The sequence below is a fragment of the Melanerpes formicivorus genome, unplaced genomic scaffold (assembly GCF_026170545.1).
Source record: "Melanerpes formicivorus ecotype bairdi unplaced genomic scaffold, bMelFor1.0.p_v2 SCAF_47, whole genome shotgun sequence".
In the NCBI taxonomy this organism is placed as follows: domain Eukaryota; kingdom Metazoa; phylum Chordata; class Aves; order Piciformes; family Picidae; genus Melanerpes; species Melanerpes formicivorus.
In genome coordinates this window covers 1,489,194-1,510,372 of record NW_027142399.1, presented here as the reverse complement: position 1 = coordinate 1,510,372, position 21,179 = coordinate 1,489,194, and the positions used below count along the sequence as shown (strand labels likewise).

The following is a 21,179-nucleotide window of genomic DNA, read 5'->3' as shown; positions in this document are numbered from 1 at the left end:
CCCAGCCCTGTGCATCCCTGATATGGCAAATCAATGCTGCAAACCTTTCTAGTTAGGTTGCTGACCCACACACTGGTCAGGGAGATGTTAGAGAATGCAACACACCCCACCCCCTTGGCACCTACCCAAGCCCAGCCCTCGCTATACTCCCTGCACTCAGCCTCCCTCTCCATCAAACATCTTCCTAGAGGTAAAATACAGAAACAAACCTCACAAGGGAAACCCTGAGTCAGGGCTGCATCATCCCCTACATTCACATCTAAATACCATTCAAATTAACATTAAGCTTGGGTTTAAAGCCATTCAGTCATAGAGAAGCCCTCTAAAGCTCGACACCCACACAGCTCCCCACTGCCCCTCTGGACAACCACAGGCTTTCAGGAGTGCTTTAGTATTCTCCAGATGGGGAGGCTCCCCTGTAATTCACAGCTTGACACCACTTAACTAAGGTGCTGTCTGGCCCATCCTTCCCATTCCTGCACTATCATCTCCCCTGAAAACCAACCCAAGGCACAGCAGTGCCAGAGCTTGGTGATGCACACAAGCTCTCCAGCACAGGGGTTATATGGATTAAAGAATCAGTCAGTACCCTGCACCCATACATTTGAGACCAGAGTCTCTACCTCTGGTTGGTTCTCACACAACCTTGGCAGTGTCTGCTCAGAACCAGCCCACAGCCACAAGGTTTGCTGGGTGGTCTACAGGAGCTCCCAGCTCAGGGAGGCTGTGGGTGGCAGCAATGAATATTACTTACTGCTGGCCCAGTAAAAGGAGCGTGGTCACAGTTCTCCTGCCAGGACTGGTTGAGGCTCTGGACAAACTCTTGGAAGAAAGCATGAGACTGGTTGAAAATGGAAAATCCCAGGATGTTGACTCTGTCATCCAGCAAGCTGTCCAGGCGCTGGAGAGAAAACTCCTAAAGCAACCCAAACCAGAGAAGAGGGTTAGGGAAGAAAGCAGGCACCAAAAGCTTCAAAACCACTCAGTATACCCTTGAAAGGGAGACCCTGCAGCTAGGAGGACCTGCATGTGAAAGTCTCATGCTGCATCAGGGGAAGTTTAGGCTGGAGGTGAGGAGAAAGTTCTTCCCAGAGAGAGTTGTTAGCCATTGGGATGTGCTGCCCAGGGAGGTGGTGGAGTCACCGTCCCTGCAGGTGTTCAAGAGGGGATTGGATGTGGCACTTGGTGCTAGAGTCTAGTAGTCATGAGGTCTTGGGTGACAGGTTGGACTTGATGATCTCTGAGGTCTTTTCCAACCTTGTTGATTCTATGATTCCAAGGTGCTTTGGAGTGGGACCTATCCTCTTGCATTGCTGAAGAGCAAAGTGGTCAGAGAGAGAAAAATGACTGTACATGGAGGGGAGGGAAAGGCAAAAAGGAAGAGCCCTGGTTTGCTGCTCCTGTTAATGGAAGCAGTTCCATGAAAAAGCCAGCTTCCTGGAGAGAAGTCCAACCCTCCCTGTCCTATTAGCAGGAAATAATGCTGCCTTCCCCACTAATTTCTCTATGGCTAATTGCTGAAACGGAGGGAGAAGGTGGGAGTCATAGTTCCAGCAACTGCTGGATCCTCCTTCTCCTCTATCACTAATACAAATGGCTTTGGGCTCTGTGGGCCAGGAGCTTTCAGCCAGGCAAGTCATTTTTTACCTTCCCTGCACCTGCATGCTCGTAGGAACAAGGTCTGTAAATCTCCCAAACACGGGCTTACAAGGCTGCTCCAGCATGGCAAACTCCCACGGGGATGTGAGCAGGCACAGGATTAAGTGCATTTTGGCCACAGCCACATTAACATTAGGTAACATGAAATTGCCTGTGAACTATTGATTCATTTGAATGATATTATCCTCCTGCCTGCCTGACAGCCTATCCATTTACCCACTCCATCCTGTCAACCTGCACTACGAGGGCAGAGGGCTAATGAGGACCTGGACCTGAGGAGAACCTGGATGCAAGGCAGGGAAGCAGGAGATACTTTGAGCCCCTGAAGGATTCACCTCCCCCCAGCCAGGGCTGGGAGGCAAATTGTGTGGGGCACAACATGAACAGCTGCCCCCTTGGAAATGGAATGGAGTGGAGTGGAATGGAATGGAATGGAGTGGAATGGAATCAACCAGGTTGGAAAAGACCTTTGAGATCATCGAGTCCAACCTATCACCCAACACCATCTCATCAACTAAACCATGGCACCAAGCACCCCATCCAGTCTCTTCCTAAACACCTCCAGGGATAGTGACTCCACCACCTCCCTGGGCAGCACATTCCCATGGCCAATCTCTCTTTCTATGAAGAACTTCTTCCTAACATCCAACCTAAACCTGCCCTGGCACAGCTTGAGACTGTGTCCTTTGTTATATGCAGGAGGAGAATGAGATCATAGAATTGTTTTGGTTGGAAAAGACCTCTAAGATCATCCAGTCCAACCATTGACCTAGCACCACCATGGCCATTGAACCATGCCCCAAAGTGCCATGGCCACACCAGGGAGCCCAAGGCTTCAGCCTCAGGCCAGCCCACCCCAATCTCAAGGCAGCTGAAGTCAGTGCTTTTATTTAGTAAAACATTTCTAGGCTGTTGAGGTTGCTCAGGCCCTGGCAGGTTAATCCTTAAATTAGTTATTCCTGAGTGGGGGAATAACACACACACACACACACATACACCCAGTCTCACTTCACACAAGGGAAACTGAGGCAGAGGTGCAATTAGCAGCAGCCATGCGAAGCTGAACCCCTGAGTCCATTCTGCTCGGGCTGGGGGAGTGACAGCACTGATCCCAGCCCCTGGCTCAGCTCTCTGTGCAGCTTTCAGGAGGGACTCCCACCTGCATCACTCCAATCTCCAGGGGGAAGCTCCCACACCCCAGCTGCCAGGGCTCCCTGCCTGACAAAGCGACTGCAGGCAGACCTGGCCCTGCTCCCCCCAGTCAACAATTAGCTCTGGTTCAGATGTTAACAGCAGCTTGTTCCCAGTGCCCATTAGCCCTGGCTGGGCATTGCAAGCTTTGGTCTTTTCCTACAGCAAATGTTCTCTGTATCTACCTTTTTCTAGGCACCCCTCCAGCTGCAGAAAACCTTATTTCTGCTGCTGTCATGCTCATAAAGCATCCACCTCAGTGACACATGGGGATTGCATGGCCTGCACATGACCCTTTCCCTGCACAGCTCCCTGGCCCTTCCCTCAGCTCCAGCCCCAACCCTCTGCCTTCAAATGTTTTGCCATCAGATGTGCACAAGAGGCTTCTGTGGAGCCAGGTCAGAAAGAAGCAAATGAGCCATGAGCTGCCTATGCAATGAGAAGGAGATAAAGCATCCTTGGGGGACACACGTTGTTTGCAATGGGCTAAGAGAGATTTGGTAAGGTCAGGCTTGCTAGGAAGGGCAAAGCATCCAGGCACTCCAGTAGCTGTCAGCTCAGCTTCTGTTCCTATCTGGTGGTTTTTTTCCCCTTCCTACGCAGTCATTCACCATGCTTGACATTTCCAACCCCCTGTTTTGCAAACACAAACTCATTTGCCATTCAAGACCTGCACCACTCAAACGATTTCCAGAGTTTGATGCCCATCCATCAGCCCCTAGTCCTCCCTGCTGCCCTCCCAACAGCAAGGGACAGCTGGGCCTCTGATGCTGCCAGTGAGAAGGGGTGGAAAGCCCTGCTCTTGGCCATGATCTCAGATGGCTCCCTGCACCATGTGTTGCATGCAAGCAATAACACAATTGCCTTTCACAAGACCAAACAGGTAGAGAGATACTGTTCTGATTTGAGAAGCAAGACTAAGCCACAGGAATGGCTCTGGGGCAAGTGCACAGGGATTCAGTGCCAAGACCCAAGGGTTTCTCATTGAGATGTACTGAGGCTGACTTTCACCTAAGCTAGGAAAAAATTGAATCAGGCTGAGCACAAGTGTGGTTTTACATCCCTGACCTTTCCTGGCCTGAGCTGGTGGACCCAGTGCTTACACAGAACAGCTTCACACCCACCTCTGCTCTCTTCATACATTACTCTTCCTTAACTGCAGTGCTGGCTGGTGCTGTTGCAGGGTAGAGGAGAGCTGGCCAGCACACTAACAGCAAGGAGCCATTAGGTAAAGCACTCATTCCTGTCAGCAGATTCTGTTTAAGGGGGGCTCCAAGCCCCAGTGCCTTGTCCTAGCCTGCACAAGCACAGCTTTGCACCAATGCACTTTCAAGTGAGATCAAGGTACCTGGTGAAGACAAGAGGCTGTGGTGGGTGAGATGGGTGCAAAATGCATCTCCCTCATTATTTCCTATTCCACTGCTGATTATTCCTTCCCTACACTCTCACAGTTTCAATAGCTGACCAGCACTTTGCCCTCTGCACATTGAGCACACCAGGGCAACCTAAGGCACTAAGAGCATCCAAAATCATGCCAAGGTAAATGTCAGGAACACGGATCCTGGTTGCCAAAATCCTTCTCTCTCTTTTCAGACTTGATTTTGCAATTTTTTTCCCCCCAAGCACTCACCAAAAGTCAATATTCTGTTTCATGAGATCTCAGAGAAAGTAGACCCTGAGGGTCTGCAGCCAGAATTAATGAACTTTTGCAGAAGAGATGTCCCCAGGCTTTGCTCAAGCCCCAGCAAATTCTGCAGCAGCAGCAGCAGCAGGCAATTCCAGTGTAGATTTTTCTGACTTCCTGCTACAAGCCTGCAACCACTAAATATGTGCTGTTAAATAACAACACTTAGCAATTGCATGGCACTCTATATTTTCCAAGTGCTAGGCACACATTAGCTAATTGAATAGAAAGGGGTTCCCTGGGAGACAGCGCTGGAGGACTTATTAGAGGATGAAGTCACTCTTGGGTTTCCATGCTCCATGCAGCACTCGACCTGCCTTCTCCCTTCACAGCAGCAAGCAAAAAGCTATGCAGTGACCCAAAGGTTTGGATCACTGGGAGAGCCTGGCTAATAAAAGCCACACAGTCAGGCTCTGTAATTCATGCTTTTAAAGCCAGCAGCATGGATTTTCTGGTGTTGCTAGCTCTGAGTTACAATCAGATTTACAGGCTATAGCCTCCATTTCATTAGGAGCATAAACCCATGAGGTACAAGGGTGTTACTCACTGCAAGGTTCTCAGCTTGCACATTTGGATCATGTGCCAGCTGATTCCAGCTGGGACTTGGCACCCACAGGCTCTCAGCCTGCACTGGTGACACGGCTCCCACAGGGCACTGGTGGGTTCCTGGTGGGAACTCCACTCCTGCCCTGCTTGTTTCACTCTGGCTCCACAACACAGCACAGCAAATGTGCTGCTCCTCACATTGTCACAGTACAGAGCTGGGGGAATGTACAGAACCACTGCTGCCTTGCCCTGTGGGGACTCCTGCCAAGGAGCTGTTGTGCCCACAACACAGAGGAGGAAATTGAGGCACAGCGCTAAAAGGGGCAAGCGACTAAAAATCAGACAGCACATGAGAGACCTGGGCAAACAACGTGCCTTGTAATGCAAAGCATCACAGCCAGCATTTGTCTTTAAGGGCTTCTAGAGAATTAATGAATAGCCTCCAAATCTGCACCTAAGTGACCCACTCACAGGCTGAAGTAGACTCCCCTAATGATGTCCAGCTTTTCTCTTGCTCCTCGCTCCACTGCCACCCATCACACCCTCCTTCCCAAGTCTGGGAAGAGGCTGGAGATGACTTCTGCATGGAAAAGGCCAGTCAAGCAAGGGGTGATTAGTGCCACAGCAGCCTGCCTGATAGGCAAGTGCTTTTTGAAGTGTGGAGCTGTGAACCCTGGAGACTCCCCTGCACTGCCATGCTGCGGCCTCGCTCCAGCGAGTGGCTCCCAGTAATTGCTCACCCCGCAGCAGGGAGAGGGCCAGTTTGCTATTCAGAGCTCTGCAGCAGCTACTGAGCTCCCTCCTGCTTTATTGATTGCACTGGTGATACCGTTCTGCATCCCATTTGTGTGTGCAGAACCTCGCTCCCTGGCTTGATTCTTATCACATCTTTAATAACCCAGATCACCTGAGGAGCAGAGATACAGCAACCACGACCTGGATGCTGGAGACCACTGTGAAGTTGGCTTTGTTTCATTTCCCAAGACCTTCCCACACCCTGCTCACCCTCACCCCATTCCAAGCTCCTGGAAGGAGCAGGATTTGTCCAATTAAACCTCCACTGACAGCGAGATGCCCCACTCCCTCCTTCCTCTCCCTTGTGGTTATCTTTCTCTCTTAGTTACTGCAAGGACTTTATTGGCTTTTTGGATTAGCAGCCTCTAAAACACCCTCTGATGCTGTCATTGCCCAGTGCTCAGCAGGAGAAACTCCTGGTGCTGTAAGCTCAGCAGGCTGCACCGACCTCAGGTTCCCCTCAGCTCCAGCCAGGGATCCAGGCTCTGACAGCAGTGGAGGCTGATTTACACCAGGCACAAGCTCTGTGGGTCCAGAACACCCTGTGCTGCTCTTTCTCTATTTTTCTGTGGGATGGGAAGAAGAACACCAGGCCAAGGCTTCCATTTCTCTATTAAACCCTCACTCTGGCAAAATTTCCATTTCCAGAGCATTTGGTGCTCAGAGAAGCTGTCACCCTCCAAACAGTGACGTTCAGTTCTCATGCTGAGGCTGCCTGAGCCAAACCTTCCTCTAGTGCAAAGTCAGCACAGCTCTGGTGACTCCACTGCTGATGTCACTGGAGGCCAATCTGCATCATTATTCACCACTTTAATGTTCACCAGAGGAGATAAAGTACCTCAGCTCTTGGTTCTTTGGGCAAATAAAACTCTCCCCAGGGAGTCTTGCCCCAGGCCATGGGTGGCAGGACTAGAACAAGTAGCCCAGAGGGGCAGAAGGCACCCTCCTGGTCCTATTTCTTCACTGAGTGGAGAAAATACACAGAACCACACAGAAGAGCTTTGGCTGGAAGAGACCTTCAAGATGATCTAGGACAACCTTCAATCCAGCACTGCAAGGTCACCACTAAACCAAGTCCCTAAGCACCAGGCCAGCACTGCAAGGTCACCACTAAACCAAGTCCCTAAGCACCAGGTCCACAAGCTGTTTGCACACCTCCAGGGATGGTGACTCCTGCCTTAGCCTCCCTGCATCCTGTTGACCTCGGGGCTGAGCTGCAAAGTCTGCTAATCATTCCTAAGCTCCTCTAACAATGCCTTTATTTATTTACTCAAGTGGACAATATTATGTTAAGTGCTTTATGGCTTTCTTGAAAGGCTCAGTTTATTTATAAACTATTGACAGAGTCAATATATTTATAATGGGCCACATGTAAAAATCAATCCCTCTGGAAGAAATAAAGTCATCACTCCAGCAAACTGTGGCCTTTTGAGTGGTTAAGTGGCTGTGGGAGATCTACCCAAGGCATTGATGTTTGGCTATTCATGCAGCTAAAGAGGAACTGCGGTCTTAAACTCAAGGACAACTCAGGTTGAACTCTCCGTACAGAATCTGGGTGCTCTTATCAAGCTGACACACCACAGAAGCAGACAGAATCACCAAGGTTGGAAGAGACCTCAAAGATCATCAAGTCCAACCTGTCACCACAGACCTCAGGACTAAACCATGCCACCAAGTGCCACATCCAATCCCCTCTTGAACACCTCCAGGGATGGGGACTCCACCACCTCCCTGGGCAGCACATCCCAATGGCTAACAACTCTCAGAGAAGAACTTTCTCCTCACCTCGAGTCTAAACTTCCCCTGGCACAGCTTGAGACTGTGTCCTCTTGTTCTGGTGCTGGGTGCCTGGAAGAAACCAATCCCCTCCTGGCTCCAACCTCCCTTCAGGTAGTTGTAGAGAGCAAGGTGGTCTCCCCTGAGCCTCCTCTTCTCCAGGCTAAGCAACCCCAGCTCCCTCAGCCTCTCCTCACAGGGCTGTGCTCAAGGCCTCTTCCCAGCCTCGCTGCCCTTCTCTGGACACCTTCAAGCGTCTCAGTATCCTGAGGAGAAGCTTTTTACCTCCTCATGCAAGGAGAGCTATGAAATTCTGGGAGCTGTTCTTCCAACCAGAGCACTTTAGGAAACCCATTGGTGAGGCCCTCAGTGAAGGCAATTTACTTCAATTCCTCTGCAGGGAGCCTGAGGCTTGAAGAGTGACAAATCCTCAGAGAAAAGAGGTCAAGTGCTAAGGTTGGGACCTGAAAACAAGGGTTAGGAAGCCTGAAAGATGACATGGGGGTAGAGGAAAAAGAGAGAGGTTTGCTCTGATATCAGAGGGTCTGGGCTGTATCTGAGGCAGTGATTTACTTAACAACTGCAAATCAAGCACAGGATGGACCCTGAACAATACATAAAGAAAATGAAGACAGGTAAAGTAGTACAGGCAGCAAAAGGCAGGGAGTTACAGTTACTGCCTCATCTAAATCCTCCTTTTCTCATGCTAACTAGAATAAGGAGAAATTGCCTTGGCATGCCTGCAAAACCTGATTTGTTTGCCCTGCTACCACACGCCACTGAAAATATGAACCATAAATTCAGGGAATGATTTGGGCTCTACACAAAGCTTTGCATCAGCTACTGGGAATTGGGGAGGCTGGCTGAGCTGCAAGGTAGAATTTGTCAGAGCATAAGGACAGAGTCCACCCTCGTCACTTGCACAAGGGAGGGGTGAGGCTGCTTGTAGCCAGCAGACCTGGTGCAGCCAGGAAAAACACCACAGCTCATGGCTTGATGATCTTTGAGGTCTTTTCCAATCTTATTGATTCTATGATTGTATGACTGCAGCCAGTTCTGGAGCCCCTAGTACAGGAAAGATCAGGAGGGGCTGGAATGTGTCCAGAGAAAGGCCACGAGGATGAGCAGAGGGCTGGAGCTGTTCTGCTGTGAGGACAGACTGAGACAGTTGGGGCTGTTAGTCTGGAGAAGAGAAGGCTCCCAGGAGAGCTTCTTGTGGCCTTCCAGTATCTGAAGGGGGCTACAGGAAAGCTGGGGAGGGACTTTTGAGGGTGTCAGGTAGGGATAGAATTGGGGGGAATGGAGCACAACTAGAAATGGGGAGATTCAGATTGGAGGTTAGAAAGAAATTCTTCCCCATGAGGGTGGTGAGAGCCTGGCACAGGTTGCCCAGGGAGGTGGTGGGAGCCTCATCCCTGGAGGGTTTTGCAGCCAGGCTGGATGTGGCTGTGAGCAACCTGCTGCAGTGTGAGGTGTCCCTGCCCATGGCAGGGGATTGGAACTGGCTAAGCCTTGAGGTCCCTTCCAACCCTGACAATTCTCTCAAATTTCACTAAGCAGGACTAAAAACCTAAGCTCCACAGACCTGGCCAAATACTGAACTGTATCCCACTTTCCCTCTGCTTTACTTGACAGGTTGGACTTGATGATCTTTGAGGTCTTTGCCAACCTTATTGACTCAATGATTCTATGACATCACTCCCTCCTTCCAAAGGATCTGACCATAATGACAAGCTGCCACTGAAGCATGTGACACTGTCTGGGTGATCTGGACATTAATTTCTCCCCTCCACTTCCAACAGGGCTTTGAAAATCTCATCCTAGAGGAAAATCAACCTCTTTATAAAGCACTACACAAAGGGGGGAAAAAAACAAACAAACCCCCAAAACAAGGAAACAACAACAGCAAGACAGAAACCAAACTCCAAAGCTGATGTATCAAGTCTGGGGAAATTGAATACAGCACAGCTGTTTTATCAGCACCAACACCTCCACACAATGTTGTCAGGGAACAAAACTGCTTCCAGTGAATAGATTGTCTGACTCAAAGCACTAGCAAAGCACCTTTACACCTTCCTTCCTACAGTAATCATTTTAATTGTTTCAGTTATTCCTGTCTAATCTTCCTGAGAAGCATTTTGAAAGGAGAGAGGGAAATGAAGCGAGAAAAAAGCAAGGAGCTACCAAGAATTAAGAAGATAACAAAGGATTTTGGAGGCATCCAGCACCCCTCCTGCCCTGTGCTGTTGCAGGTTTCCAGGATTTCTGGAGCAGGGGAGATTTAGGTTGGACATCAGGAGGAAGTTCTGCACAGTGAGAGTGGTGAAATACTTGGACAGGTTGCCCAGGGATGTGATTGAGGCAGCATCCCTGGAGACATTCAGGATCAGCCTTGACATGGCAGGGAGGTTGGACTCAATCATCTCCAGAGATCCCTTCCAATCCCTGCCATTCTGTGATGCTGTGACTGAGGAGAGAAAGATTCTCAGTTGCCACAAGTGCCCCACATGCAGGGAATGGACATGGGGAATCCTAGAATCATCAAGGTTGGAAAAGACCTCAAAGATCATCAAAGTCCAACCTGTCACCCAAGACCTCATGACTAATAGACCACAGCACCAAATGCCACATCCAATCCCCTCTTGAACACTTCCAGGGATGGGGACTCCACCACCTCCCTGGGCAGCACATTCCAATGGCTAACAACTCTCTCTGGGAAGAACTTTCTCCTCACCTCGAGTCTAAACCTCCCCTGGCACAGCTTGAGACTGTGTCCTCTCTTTCTAGTGCTGGTTGCCTGGGAGAAGAGACCAACCCCCTCCTGGCTACAACCTCCCTTCATGTAGCTGTAGAGAGCAATAAGGTCTCCCTTGAAGAATAATGCAAGAGTCCTGCTGCGTTCTGGGAGCTTCATTAGGATGCCTGGAAAATCTGTGGAGCTTCTGCTGCTGACAGAAAGGGTTCCTTGAGCTGGCTGATAATGAATTCACACACAGCGAATTAGCCTGTGGGTATTTTTGCACCAGGCTGCTCGCCTCAGCTCTGGTGGAGAAGCACTGGGGGCTGAGGACTTCCTCCTCATCTGCTCTTACAACCTCCTGCCCAAGGCTGGCCACCAGCTTTCAGGCACCTCCCTGCCTTCCACGCTGCTCTGCAACCAGCAGCCTGGCTTTGGAGGAGCCTCACCCTGCCTCCCTCTCCCGCAGCCGGGGGAGTGGTGGGGACTCTCCTCCACCTGAGGATCTGCAGGGAGCAGAGCTGTGGCACACAGCTGCCTGTTGGCTGGGCTCTGATTATCAAATAACACTAATGCTGGAAGACAGGAACAGGATTCCCCCCTCCAGTGCTGCAGGGCAGGTGTTTCAGTCAGCATTGCAGCCTCCTTTTCTTATGGGTGGGGGTTTTCTTGTAATCCCCTGAAGCATTTTCCCATCCCCAAGCAGCTCAATGCTCCACAGCCTGTCTCTTTGCCCTCTGATGAGCTCTCCCTCCATTTAAAGCCATATTTTTGCTTGCTCCCCTTGACAGCAGCTCACTCTGATTTTATCTTTTCTATTAGGCAGTGATTGCAAAGCCTCAGAGGGTTCATTAGGAGCTCGATAATCCCTCCAGGTTTATTAGTCTACATTGCTCACTCCCATCTCTCATTCCCATTTAAATATTACTAATTTCCTTAAACACCTCTTCCATCTGCACAGGTTTTGCCCAGTGTCACCTTTCTTTAATGGTCCCTGCCAAGAATCCAGTTAGTTCTGCTGAGAGCTCGTCTTTGGGACTAAGTGGCAAAATAGCCTGGGTAAACAGATTAATATCCTGTGACAGTGAATGGCAACACAATTAATTTCTTTCTCACCTGCCATAACTGCCTTGCACTAGATGAATGGGTTTCCAAAACAAATTTCACCTCCTGACTTGGAGCAAATGCTGGATAGTCTTTAAGGTCCCTTCCAATCCAATCCCATTCATCCCATTCTGCCCCTGTGCTCGGCACTGGTTAGGCCACTCCTTGAGTCCTGTGTCCAGTTCTGGGCTCCTCAATTTAAGAAGGACATTGAGAGACTTGAACATGTCCAGAGAAGGGCAAAGTGGCTGGGGAGCAGTCTGGAGCACAGCACTGTGAGGTGAGGCTGAGGGAGCTGGGGTTGCTTAGCCTGCAGAAGAGGAGGCTCAGGGGAGACCTTCTTGCTCTCTACAACTACCTGAAGAGAGGTTGTAGACAGGAGGGGGTTGGTCTCTTTTCCCAGGCAAGCAGCACCAGAACAAGAGGACACAGTCTCAAGCTGTGCCAGGGGAGGTTTAGGCTGGAGGGGAGGAGAAAGTTCTTCCCAGAAAGAGAGATTGGCCATTGGGATGTGCTGCCCAGGGAGGTGGTGGAGTCCCCATCCCATCAAGAGGGGATTGGATGTGGCACTTGGAGCCATGGTTTAGTTGTCAGGAGGTCTGTGGTGACAGGTTGGACTTGATGATCTCTGAGGTCTTTTCCAACCTTATTGATTCTATGATCACACCCATGCTCAAATGCAGCTGGACAGCGGTGGGGTGCAGTGGGAAGCTTAATTTTGGGAGCTATCCTGCTACCCATCCAGGAACAGAGTGTGCTGGTGATAGGTGGATAGAAAACCCTGACTGTGGGCACAGCCCTAGTCTGTGGGATGCACAGCCACAGCAAGGGGAACATGAAACAGTGGCTGGCACTGGATGGCAACAGGAAAGCCACTGGCTGGGAGGGAGGTGACTGCAGTGGTTTAGCCTTGTGAGCAGGATCTGACAGAGATGGCAAATGCCTTGCCAGCTGAGCAACAGCAGAACTACACTGACTCAGGGATGGCACTGAGGGGTGAGAAATCACAGAGCAGCACCACTGCCTTGACACAAGTGGCCTTCACCTCCCAAAAGGGCACAGCTCTTCCCTCAGTGTCCACCTCTGGCTGGTCCCTCCAGGTGCACTCCTTCCTTTGCCTTTCCTGCCAGTTGTTTGCATGGGCACAAAGAGGAGCAGTGAGGTTTGCTCTTGCTGGACTGCTGTTGAGAAAGGCTGGGACCAATGGATCAAGCACTAAGCAGAACTCAGAATGCTGTGAGCTCAGGTAGGAAGCTTGGGGCTTTTCTTATTTCTCTCTCCTTTTCCCTCCTCTCTTCTAACATCTCCTTTCCCTACCCTTTTCCCATTCTCTGACCCAATTGCTCTCTTGGCTTTCAACCCCTCTGTTTCACTCCTTCCCCCTCCTCCTCTCCACTGCAGCTCTCCTGCCTACCCACTTGGCTCCATCCATTGCTGTCTCTCTCCCACCCAAACACAAAACGTGATTCAGCTCTCAGCTTTCCTGGCACACACACACACACAACCCCCCCTGGCATAAATATTAATAGAGACTGGAGACTGTGAGTATCATTTGGGGTTGGAAGGCACCTCCACTTCAGCATCCAGCCACACTCAGGTTTCCATCATGCCCACACTAGCATTAACAGGCAGGTGCTTGGTCTCCCCGGTGGCAGCGTTTGCCCCATGCCACAAGGCAGCCTGTTCAGGAGCCTCCTAGCTGCTGCAGCCAGGGAAGCTTCTCTGATGTTTATTTTGGGTTTCCCCCTGCTGCTGCCTAAGCCCCATCACTCCTTGTTTAGCACAGTGCTCGGGGATTTAACTGCACCATCCCCCCATTAATGTTATTAGTAGCTATAAAGCCAAATCACTGGGGGCCGTGCTGAAGATATACCCTGCTCTGCCTCTCAACATTTATGGCATCATCCTTCCTTTGTCTCACACAGCCCTGCTCAGAGGCATGGCAGGAAAGCACAGGGCTGCTCTGCCTCCTGCCCAGAGCCCCAGCACAGCCTGCCCTGCCCTTATCCCAGCGTGAGGAAGGGGCTTGGGGGCTGGCACCTCCGGCATGGCCCTCCTGAGCCTTAATCAGTCAGAACCCAACCATCACTGGTGCCTCCCAAGGACCCACACACCTCGTTGCAGCTGTTCTGGTGGCAGAGCCTACAGACCCTGCCTCTGGCTGGCTGGCTGCTGCTAGGCACCTGACAGCTTCCCCCTCCTAAAGGCAGGGCCAGGACTTTCCGTGACTGATGCTAAGATTTGCAGGGGCACACCTCTCTTCCCCTTCCCGCCCCCTCTGTTGCAAATGCCCTGCTCCATGGGCACAGAGCTCTTTCCCAAAGCTCCCAGGGCTGGGGAGATCAGCTCCCATTAACATGGCTCCACATGCACAGCAGAGAAAAGGCGAGGAAACTGTCTTACCAGATTAGTGAAGATATAGGTGTAATAGGCAGACGCCATTCCCAGTTCAGCTGCCTGTGAAGGAGAGGAAAGGAGATTAGACCAGAGCCTGACAATCTTCAACCTCCACTCCAGCAAGGCAGAGACTGGGCCACATTTGCTTTTTCATCCTTATCACTCTGTGCAAGCACTGCTGTCTTCCTGCAGGCAGGGAAGGGTGGGACACAGCAGCACAATTTGACCTGTGAAATTAAAGGCTGGGGAAGCAATTTTCCCAGCAGGTCTGAGCTTACCTGAGGTTTCCTCTCTGCCACAGCACTGACAAAGCACCTGCACAGGGGCTGCCTGGCAGGGACAAACCCCCTGGCACTGCATGGGGTGCAGCTCTGGGTCCCTGTGGCCATCCATTTGAAACTGCAGCAGGGCAGATTTAGGTTGGACATCAGGAGGAAGTTCTGCCCAGTGAGAGGGGTGAAGCACTGGAACAGGCTGCCCAGGGATGTGCCTGGGACCCCATCCATGGAGACATTCAAGATCAGCCTTGATGTGGTCCTGGGCACCCTGAGGCAGTTGCAGGTTCCCTGCTGAGTGCAGCAGGGGTTGGACAAGACAAACTTTGAGGGCCTCTTCCAACCCAAGGCAGTCTGTGAATCTGTGGCTCCCTGCTCCCTCTACATCCTGGGGCCAGATGACATTGGGGATTCCTGCACCTGGCCCCATCCTGTGGGTGCACCCTGCCAAGGACAACCTGCAAGGAAGATGCCCATTGGAAGCAAAACCTTTTGTACCCCCAACAGCAACAGCCTGCACAGACCCTAAGCAAGGCAAGGTGGGGTCCTGCAGCCCCAGCCCGAGGCCTCCAGAGCCCACTGGGGTGAGGAGCTCCCCAGGTGTCCTTGTGTTTGGAGAACAGCAAGGCTGGGTGAGGATTGCTGCTTTGCTCCTGCTCAACTACCAACATCTTTTCGAACATGAGGGAAAGCAGCAGTGGAGAGAGCCCAGGGCTTGCCTCCTTGCACTGCAAACACTGTGATTCAGAGAGCAAGGCATAAAACGCCCTGCTAGAGTTACAGCATCAGGCCAGACATCCCTCTGGTGGCTTTCCCTCATGTATCAGATTTGGGCTCCAGCCCTGCAAATTAATTAGCATGAATGAAACCCAGTAGCTCTCTCTCTTCTCCAGCATTTAGACAGGGTTGTGATGCTCACAGAAACAGGAAGACCACCCAGGACCATGGCCAGGTGGGTTTTGAATGTCTCCAGAGATGGAGACTGAGGAATCACAGCCTCGTGAGGGCTAGAAGGGACCTCCAGAGATCACTGAGTCCAAATCCACTGCTAACACAGCTTCACCCACAGCAGCTGGCAGAGGAAGGTGCCCAGGTGGGGTCTGAGGAGACTCCAGAAGGTTGGATTTACCCTGGGACAGCTTTCAGAGAGCCAGAGCGATGCAGAGGTTTGGTGGATGCTGAAGGGTTGCTGGTTTGGGTTGAATCCACCCTGGTTTGGTCAACCACTCAACTCTGCACTGCCCAGGCTGGCTCTGGAGCTGCTCTGAACCTGAGAGCTTGAGGAGCTGCAGGACCCAGGCTGCAGGTCCAGAGGTTGGACATCGAGAGAAGATTGTTCCAAGGGTCACTGGAGCAGGCTGGGCAGGGAGGAGGACAAAAGTGTATGGAGATACAGAGATGGTTTTGTTTTCATTTTCCCTGGGATGATCTATTCTACAGATGACAGAGCAGACCATTGAAGTTCTTTTCCAAAAACCCCAAAGCTCTCAGTAAAGGAGGAGCTGGTTGTGGGAACAGATGCTCAGGAAAGTGGGGGATTAATCTGCAGATCCTCCTGAAAGTCTGTGTTCCACTGCCAAGCACAGCTGGCCTCAAATAATGCTCCCAGACCTTGGCAAAGAGGTTTTTCCATCACCTCAGACCACACAGAGGACCTGGAAGCAGAGGGGAGGGGAAGGACCCAATGCAGCCCCTCTTTACTTGGTTTTAGTCCTTTTCCATATCCCCCAAAAGCTGAAGGATGGCAACAACAGAAAGTGAGCAAAAAGAAGATAGAGAAGAGGAGGCTTAGATTGCTCCACTCCCTATTCTTGCCTGTTCTTTACCCGAGGAGATGGGCAGTGAGGAAAGCTTTGGATGCCCACAGAGGGCTAGAGGGTGGCTCAGGTCTGGCTGTGTGCAGCCCTTTGGTTGCACATTGTCACTCTCTCCCTTACACAGGTGGCAAAACTGACACAGGGAAGTCACTTGACCGAATCATGACGATTCCAGAGGGGATTGCTGACCTGCCTTTCAGCCAGCTCTCCAGACAGCTGCCTCATCTTTTTAAGCCCTTACACAATAAAACCTGGCACCCATTCCCCTTCCTGGGGACAGTGATAATGTCAGTTCTCTCTCTGACCCACTTTGAAGCCAGTGCATTTGATTTCAAGGGCAGGGAATCAAAGCGAGCAGCACAGCGCTTCCTGCGCGCGGCTCCCATCCATTCACTCTGCTCCCGAGCAGGTGGGCAGCAGGGACAGGCTGCTCATCTAGGAAGCAACCAAGTGTCTCCAGACCATATGTGGAGGGCAAGAAATGAGAAATTGCAATGTATCTCCTTGTCTGAGGCCAGGACTGGCCTCTCCAATGGTGCTGACACAAGGCAATTCCAAACCAAGAGCGCAGGTTCCTTGCTTTTGGTGACCTTTGTAAAAGGAGTCCCATGGAAAAGGCAGGGGGTGATGAGGTCAAGTTACTGCTGGGGGAGATGTCCATTGGACTCCAGAGGAAGATGTTTCCCCATGAGAACAGTCAGACATTGTTGGTTAGGCCACACCTTTAGTCCCGTGTCCAGTTCCAGACTCCTCGGTTTAGGAAAGATGTTGAGATGCTGGAAGGTGTCCAGAGAAGGGCAACAAAGCTGGGGAGGGGTCTGCAGCACAGCCCTGTGAGGAGAGGCTGAGGGAGCTGGGGTTGCTTAGCCTGGAGAAGAGGAGGCTCAGGGGAGACCTTCTTGCTCTCTGCAACTCCCTGAAGGGAGGTTGTAGCCAGGTGGGGGTTGGTCTCTTCTGCCAGGCAAGCAGCACCAGAACAAGGGGACACAGTCTCAAGCTGTGCCAGGGGAGGTTCAGGCTGGATGTTAGGAAGAAAGAGAGATTGGCCATTGGAATGTGCTGCCCAGGGAGGTGGTGGAGTCCCCATCACTGGAGGTGTTTAGAAAGATGATAGGTTGGACTCAATGATCTCAAAGGTTTCTTCCAACCTGGTTAATTCTATTCTATTGGAAGCATCTCCCAAGGGAAGCAGTGGATTCCCCTATGTTACACAAGGCTCAGTTTGACAGGGTGCTGAGCCAGCTCATTTCAACTCCACTATCACCTTTCTAGGTTGGAGCAGATGGTCCCTGGGGTCCCTTCCAACCTGGCATTCTGTGAGCCTGTGACCTGTGGGCAGCAGCCAAGGATGCATCAACTTGCTCACCCCCTCCACTGGGTTGCACCTCTAGAAAGAAACTACTTTTCAGCCTCCTGAGCTGCAAGAAGTTACCAGATGAGCAGCTCATTATTTACTACCTTCCATTCCTACAATCCTCTAGCCAGGAAGGCTATATTAGGCTTTTTACTGAGCTGCTGAAAAATCATGGCAACCTCTGACATCTCTATCAGTGGTGGCAGAAGGATGCTCAAGGCAGGAAAGCAGACTGTAGGTGCCCAAAGAGCACTGCTGTGTGTCTGTGGGAAGTCACTATAGCAACAGAGGAGGGGGACAGCCCTCAGAAGTCAGGCAGCATGCAAGAGGGACCAGGTGAGGAAAAAAACCCAAACAACCCCAACAAACAAACCCCAACCAAAATACCACACCCCACACCCCCCTGTTGCATAGAGGGGCCCCAAGAAAACCTCAAACCTGCAAGCAGTGGAATAGAAGTCTTTGAGGGAGGGGAAAGAACAGCAAAAACCAGCACTGATGGTTGCTGCTGGCTGTCAGGAGGGGTAAAACTGATGCCTGGGGAGGTGGTGGAGTCACCATCATTGGAGGTGTTTAGGAGGAGAGTGGATGGGGTGCTTGGTGCCATGGTTTAGTTGATTAGGTGGTGGTGGGTGATAGGTTGGACTGGATGATCTTGAAGGTCTCTTCCAACCTGGTCTGATCTATTCTATTCTACTCTCTTCTACTCTACTCTCTTCTACTCTACTCTATCCTATCCTATCCTATCCTATCCTATCCTATCCTATCCTATCCTATCCTATCCAATCCTATCCAATCATATCCTATCCTATCCTATCCAATCATATCCTATCCTATCCTATCCAATCATATCCTATCCTATCCTATCCAGGCCATTGAATGGCCCTGAAACAGCAGCCAGGACACTGTGTGTAATGCCTGCACCAACAGCCAAGGGGGGATCCCACTGCTTGGATCCTGCCTCCATTCAGGAAGCACAGAATCAATAAGGTTGGAAAAGACCTCAAAGATCATCAAGCCCAACCTGTCACCCAACACCTCATGACTACCAGACCATGGCACCAAGCACTTCTTGCTCCTTCCAGGATGTGGGAAACTCCACACAACTTTGAACTCCACCTGGAGCCACTGCTGAGTTTTGAAGCAGGCTCTCAAAAAGCTCAAACCTGCAGCAAGAGAGCAGCTACCAATAAACAGGGTTAAAATCAAAATCTCTCTTAATAAGACCATAAAGAAATAAAATGAGAAGACATAAGGGGGGTGGGGGAAGCAAAAAAATTAGAAATGTACTTGGAGAGGAGGAAAAAAAAAAGGAAAGGAAACACTGCTGCACTGATTGAGTAATTTCAGAGCCCAAAGCAGCCCTCCAAAACTGAGGGCAACAGGAGCCACACACACACCACTTGTAGAAAGCAAACACAGCAGCTCAGAGCAATTAAACCATTGCTCCTACACACAGAACCCTGCAAATTGTTTTCCCCAGCAACTCCATCAGTGGCAATTCCCCTCTCAGCAGAGACCACTTCCAGCCTTGCTGCAGGAGTTTTTACACCCCATTCTCGCAGAATCATAGAATCATAGCACTGTCAGGGCTGGAAGGGACCTCAAGGGTCAGCCAGTTCCAACTCTCTTACCCTGGGCAGGGACACCTCACACCAGATGAGGTTGCTCACAGCCACATCCAGCCTGGCCTTTCAAAACCTCCAGGGATGAAGCTTCCACCTCCTCCCTGGGCAACCTGGAGGATGCTGGTGTCCCATTCTCAGGAGGCAGGAGGTGACTGGAGATTGCAGGGCCTCTGCCTACTCTTACATTTAATCCTAATCATGCTGTGCCAGGGGAAGTTTAGGCTCAAGGTGAGGAGAAATTTCATCACAGAAAGAGTAATTGGCCATTGGAATGTGCTGCCCAGGGAGGTGGTGGAGTCCCCATCCCTGGAGGTGTTCAAGAGGGGATTGGATGTGGCACTTGGAGCCATGGTTTAATTGTCAGGAGGTGTTGGCTGATCGGTTGGACTTGATGATCTCTGAGGTCTTTTCCAACCTTATTGATTCTATGATTCTATCTGGCACAGGAGCCACAACCTCCAGTGCCTTCAAGAAGGGCCAGCAAAGTTCTTTCCTATTCCCTCAACAACCCCCTTCTTGCAATCCTGACTTCTGCACTGCCTTTGCAGCATCCTAACACACATCCCCCTGTTCCGGGAGGATTCAACAGGCAGCTTCGCACTGCCTGGCAGCAGCACTCAGCACTGTGACACCTCCTGGACTCTTACCTTCTGCAGGATGGTGTGGGACATGGAAGCATTGGCATGGACGATGATGGTGGCTGTTTTGTCATCTCTGATCTCCTTTAGGAGAGGGGTGGGGTCCCTGCTGTCATCCAGCATCCGCACCGAGAGAGTGTCCTTGGAGATGAGGAACTGCCGGAGCAACTTCTCCAGGTTTAAAAGGCCTTCAAGTAAAAGAGAGGGGAAAAAAAAAAACACAAAACACCAAGTTGACAGCTTGAAGTTTTATGCTTAGTTCAAACAGCACTTCCCCTGTGGCCCACGCTCATCCCTGGTAGGAAGCAGCCCTGCAGGTCTGTGCGCTGCTAAGGAAAGGATTTGGGGCTGCAGTGCAGGCTTGCTGCTTGGGCCAGCGGGAAAGGGGAAACAGTGGAACTGCTTCAGGTGATTCTCCAGACAAAAAGTGGTCCCAAAGGCCATTTGAGAAGAGATAACATTGCTCATAACATAACATAGCAGTAAGCACCTTGAGACCTGTGTCCAGTTCTGGTCTCCTCAATTTAAAAAGGAAGGTGTCCAGAGAAGGGCAAAGAGGCTGGGGAGGGGTCTGGAGCACAGCCCTGTGAGGAGAGGCTGAGGGAGCTGGGGGTGCTTAGCCTGGAGAAGAGGAGGCTCAGAGCAGACCTTACTGCTGTCTGCAACTACCTGAAGGGAGGTTGTAGCCAGGAGGGGATTGGTCTCTTCTCCCAGGCAACCAGCACCAGAACAAGAGGACACAGTCTCAAGCTGCGCCAGGGGAGGTTTAGGCAGGGGGTGAGGAAGAAGTTCCTCAGAAAGAGAGATTGGCCATGGGAATGTGCTGCCCAGGGAGGTGGTGGAGTCACCATCACTGGAGGTGTTTAAGAAGAGCCTGGATGGGGTGCTTGGTGCCATGGTTTATTTGATTAGATGGTGTTGGGTGAGAGGTTGGACTTGATGATCTCAAAGGTCTCTTCCAACCTGGTTAATTCTATTCCTATTCTAGTCTAGTCTAACTTTCTAACTTGCATTAAAACCCCAACCAACAAAAGCCCCAAACCCATGGGAATTTGCCCTTTTATTTCCCCACAATGATTTAAATTTCAGACTTGGCTTTTGGACAGGGCTGAAGGAAAAGGCATGGCTGCCCTAATCTGGGAGGAGTGGACAAAAATTCAGGACACTGGAGTCTGGAGGGAAATCCTCAGCCACCCCCTCTGAAAATGCACCTTTTCTGTTTGATTTCCTGCAGAAACAGAGTTAGGTCCTGCCCCTTACCACCAAGGGTTGGTGTAACTCAGCTGCAAGGTAATCTTGCTAACTGCAGAGCGTCCCTCTGCTGACTGCTAAGAGTTTGAGATTCACAGCAGACTTTCAGCTTCCTCTTCATGCAGCGCTGTGCTGAAGAATGAAGCACCTGCATCTCTGCTGCTCTGTTTGATCTCCTCCTCTGGCTCAAGGGAACTATAATTTACAGCATGTCAGATCCTACCTGTAGCCTCATCAGGCCTTTGCTTGCAGCTCCTCTTTGGCATATGGAGGCAAATTTCTATTATCTGAAGAGATTTCCCCTTTGTTTGATGACAGGAGGATGTG

General features: G+C 50.9%; 1 protein-coding gene across 1 annotated transcript in view; it reads right to left on the bottom strand.

The window, feature by feature from the left end:
- Positions 1-21,179, bottom strand: part of GRIK4 (glutamate ionotropic receptor kainate type subunit 4) — a gene marked incomplete at its 5' end in the record, with an annotated part of 94,921 nt that overhangs the window by 55,629 nt on the left and 18,113 nt on the right. Inside the window, 3 exons of the mRNA XM_068159896.1 lie at positions 755-916; positions 13,896-13,949; positions 19,611-19,789. Coding sequence (XP_068015997.1) covers positions 755-916; positions 13,896-13,949; positions 19,611-19,789 — 395 coding nt within the window. The remainder of the gene's footprint in view (positions 1-754; positions 917-13,895; positions 13,950-19,610; positions 19,790-21,179) is intronic.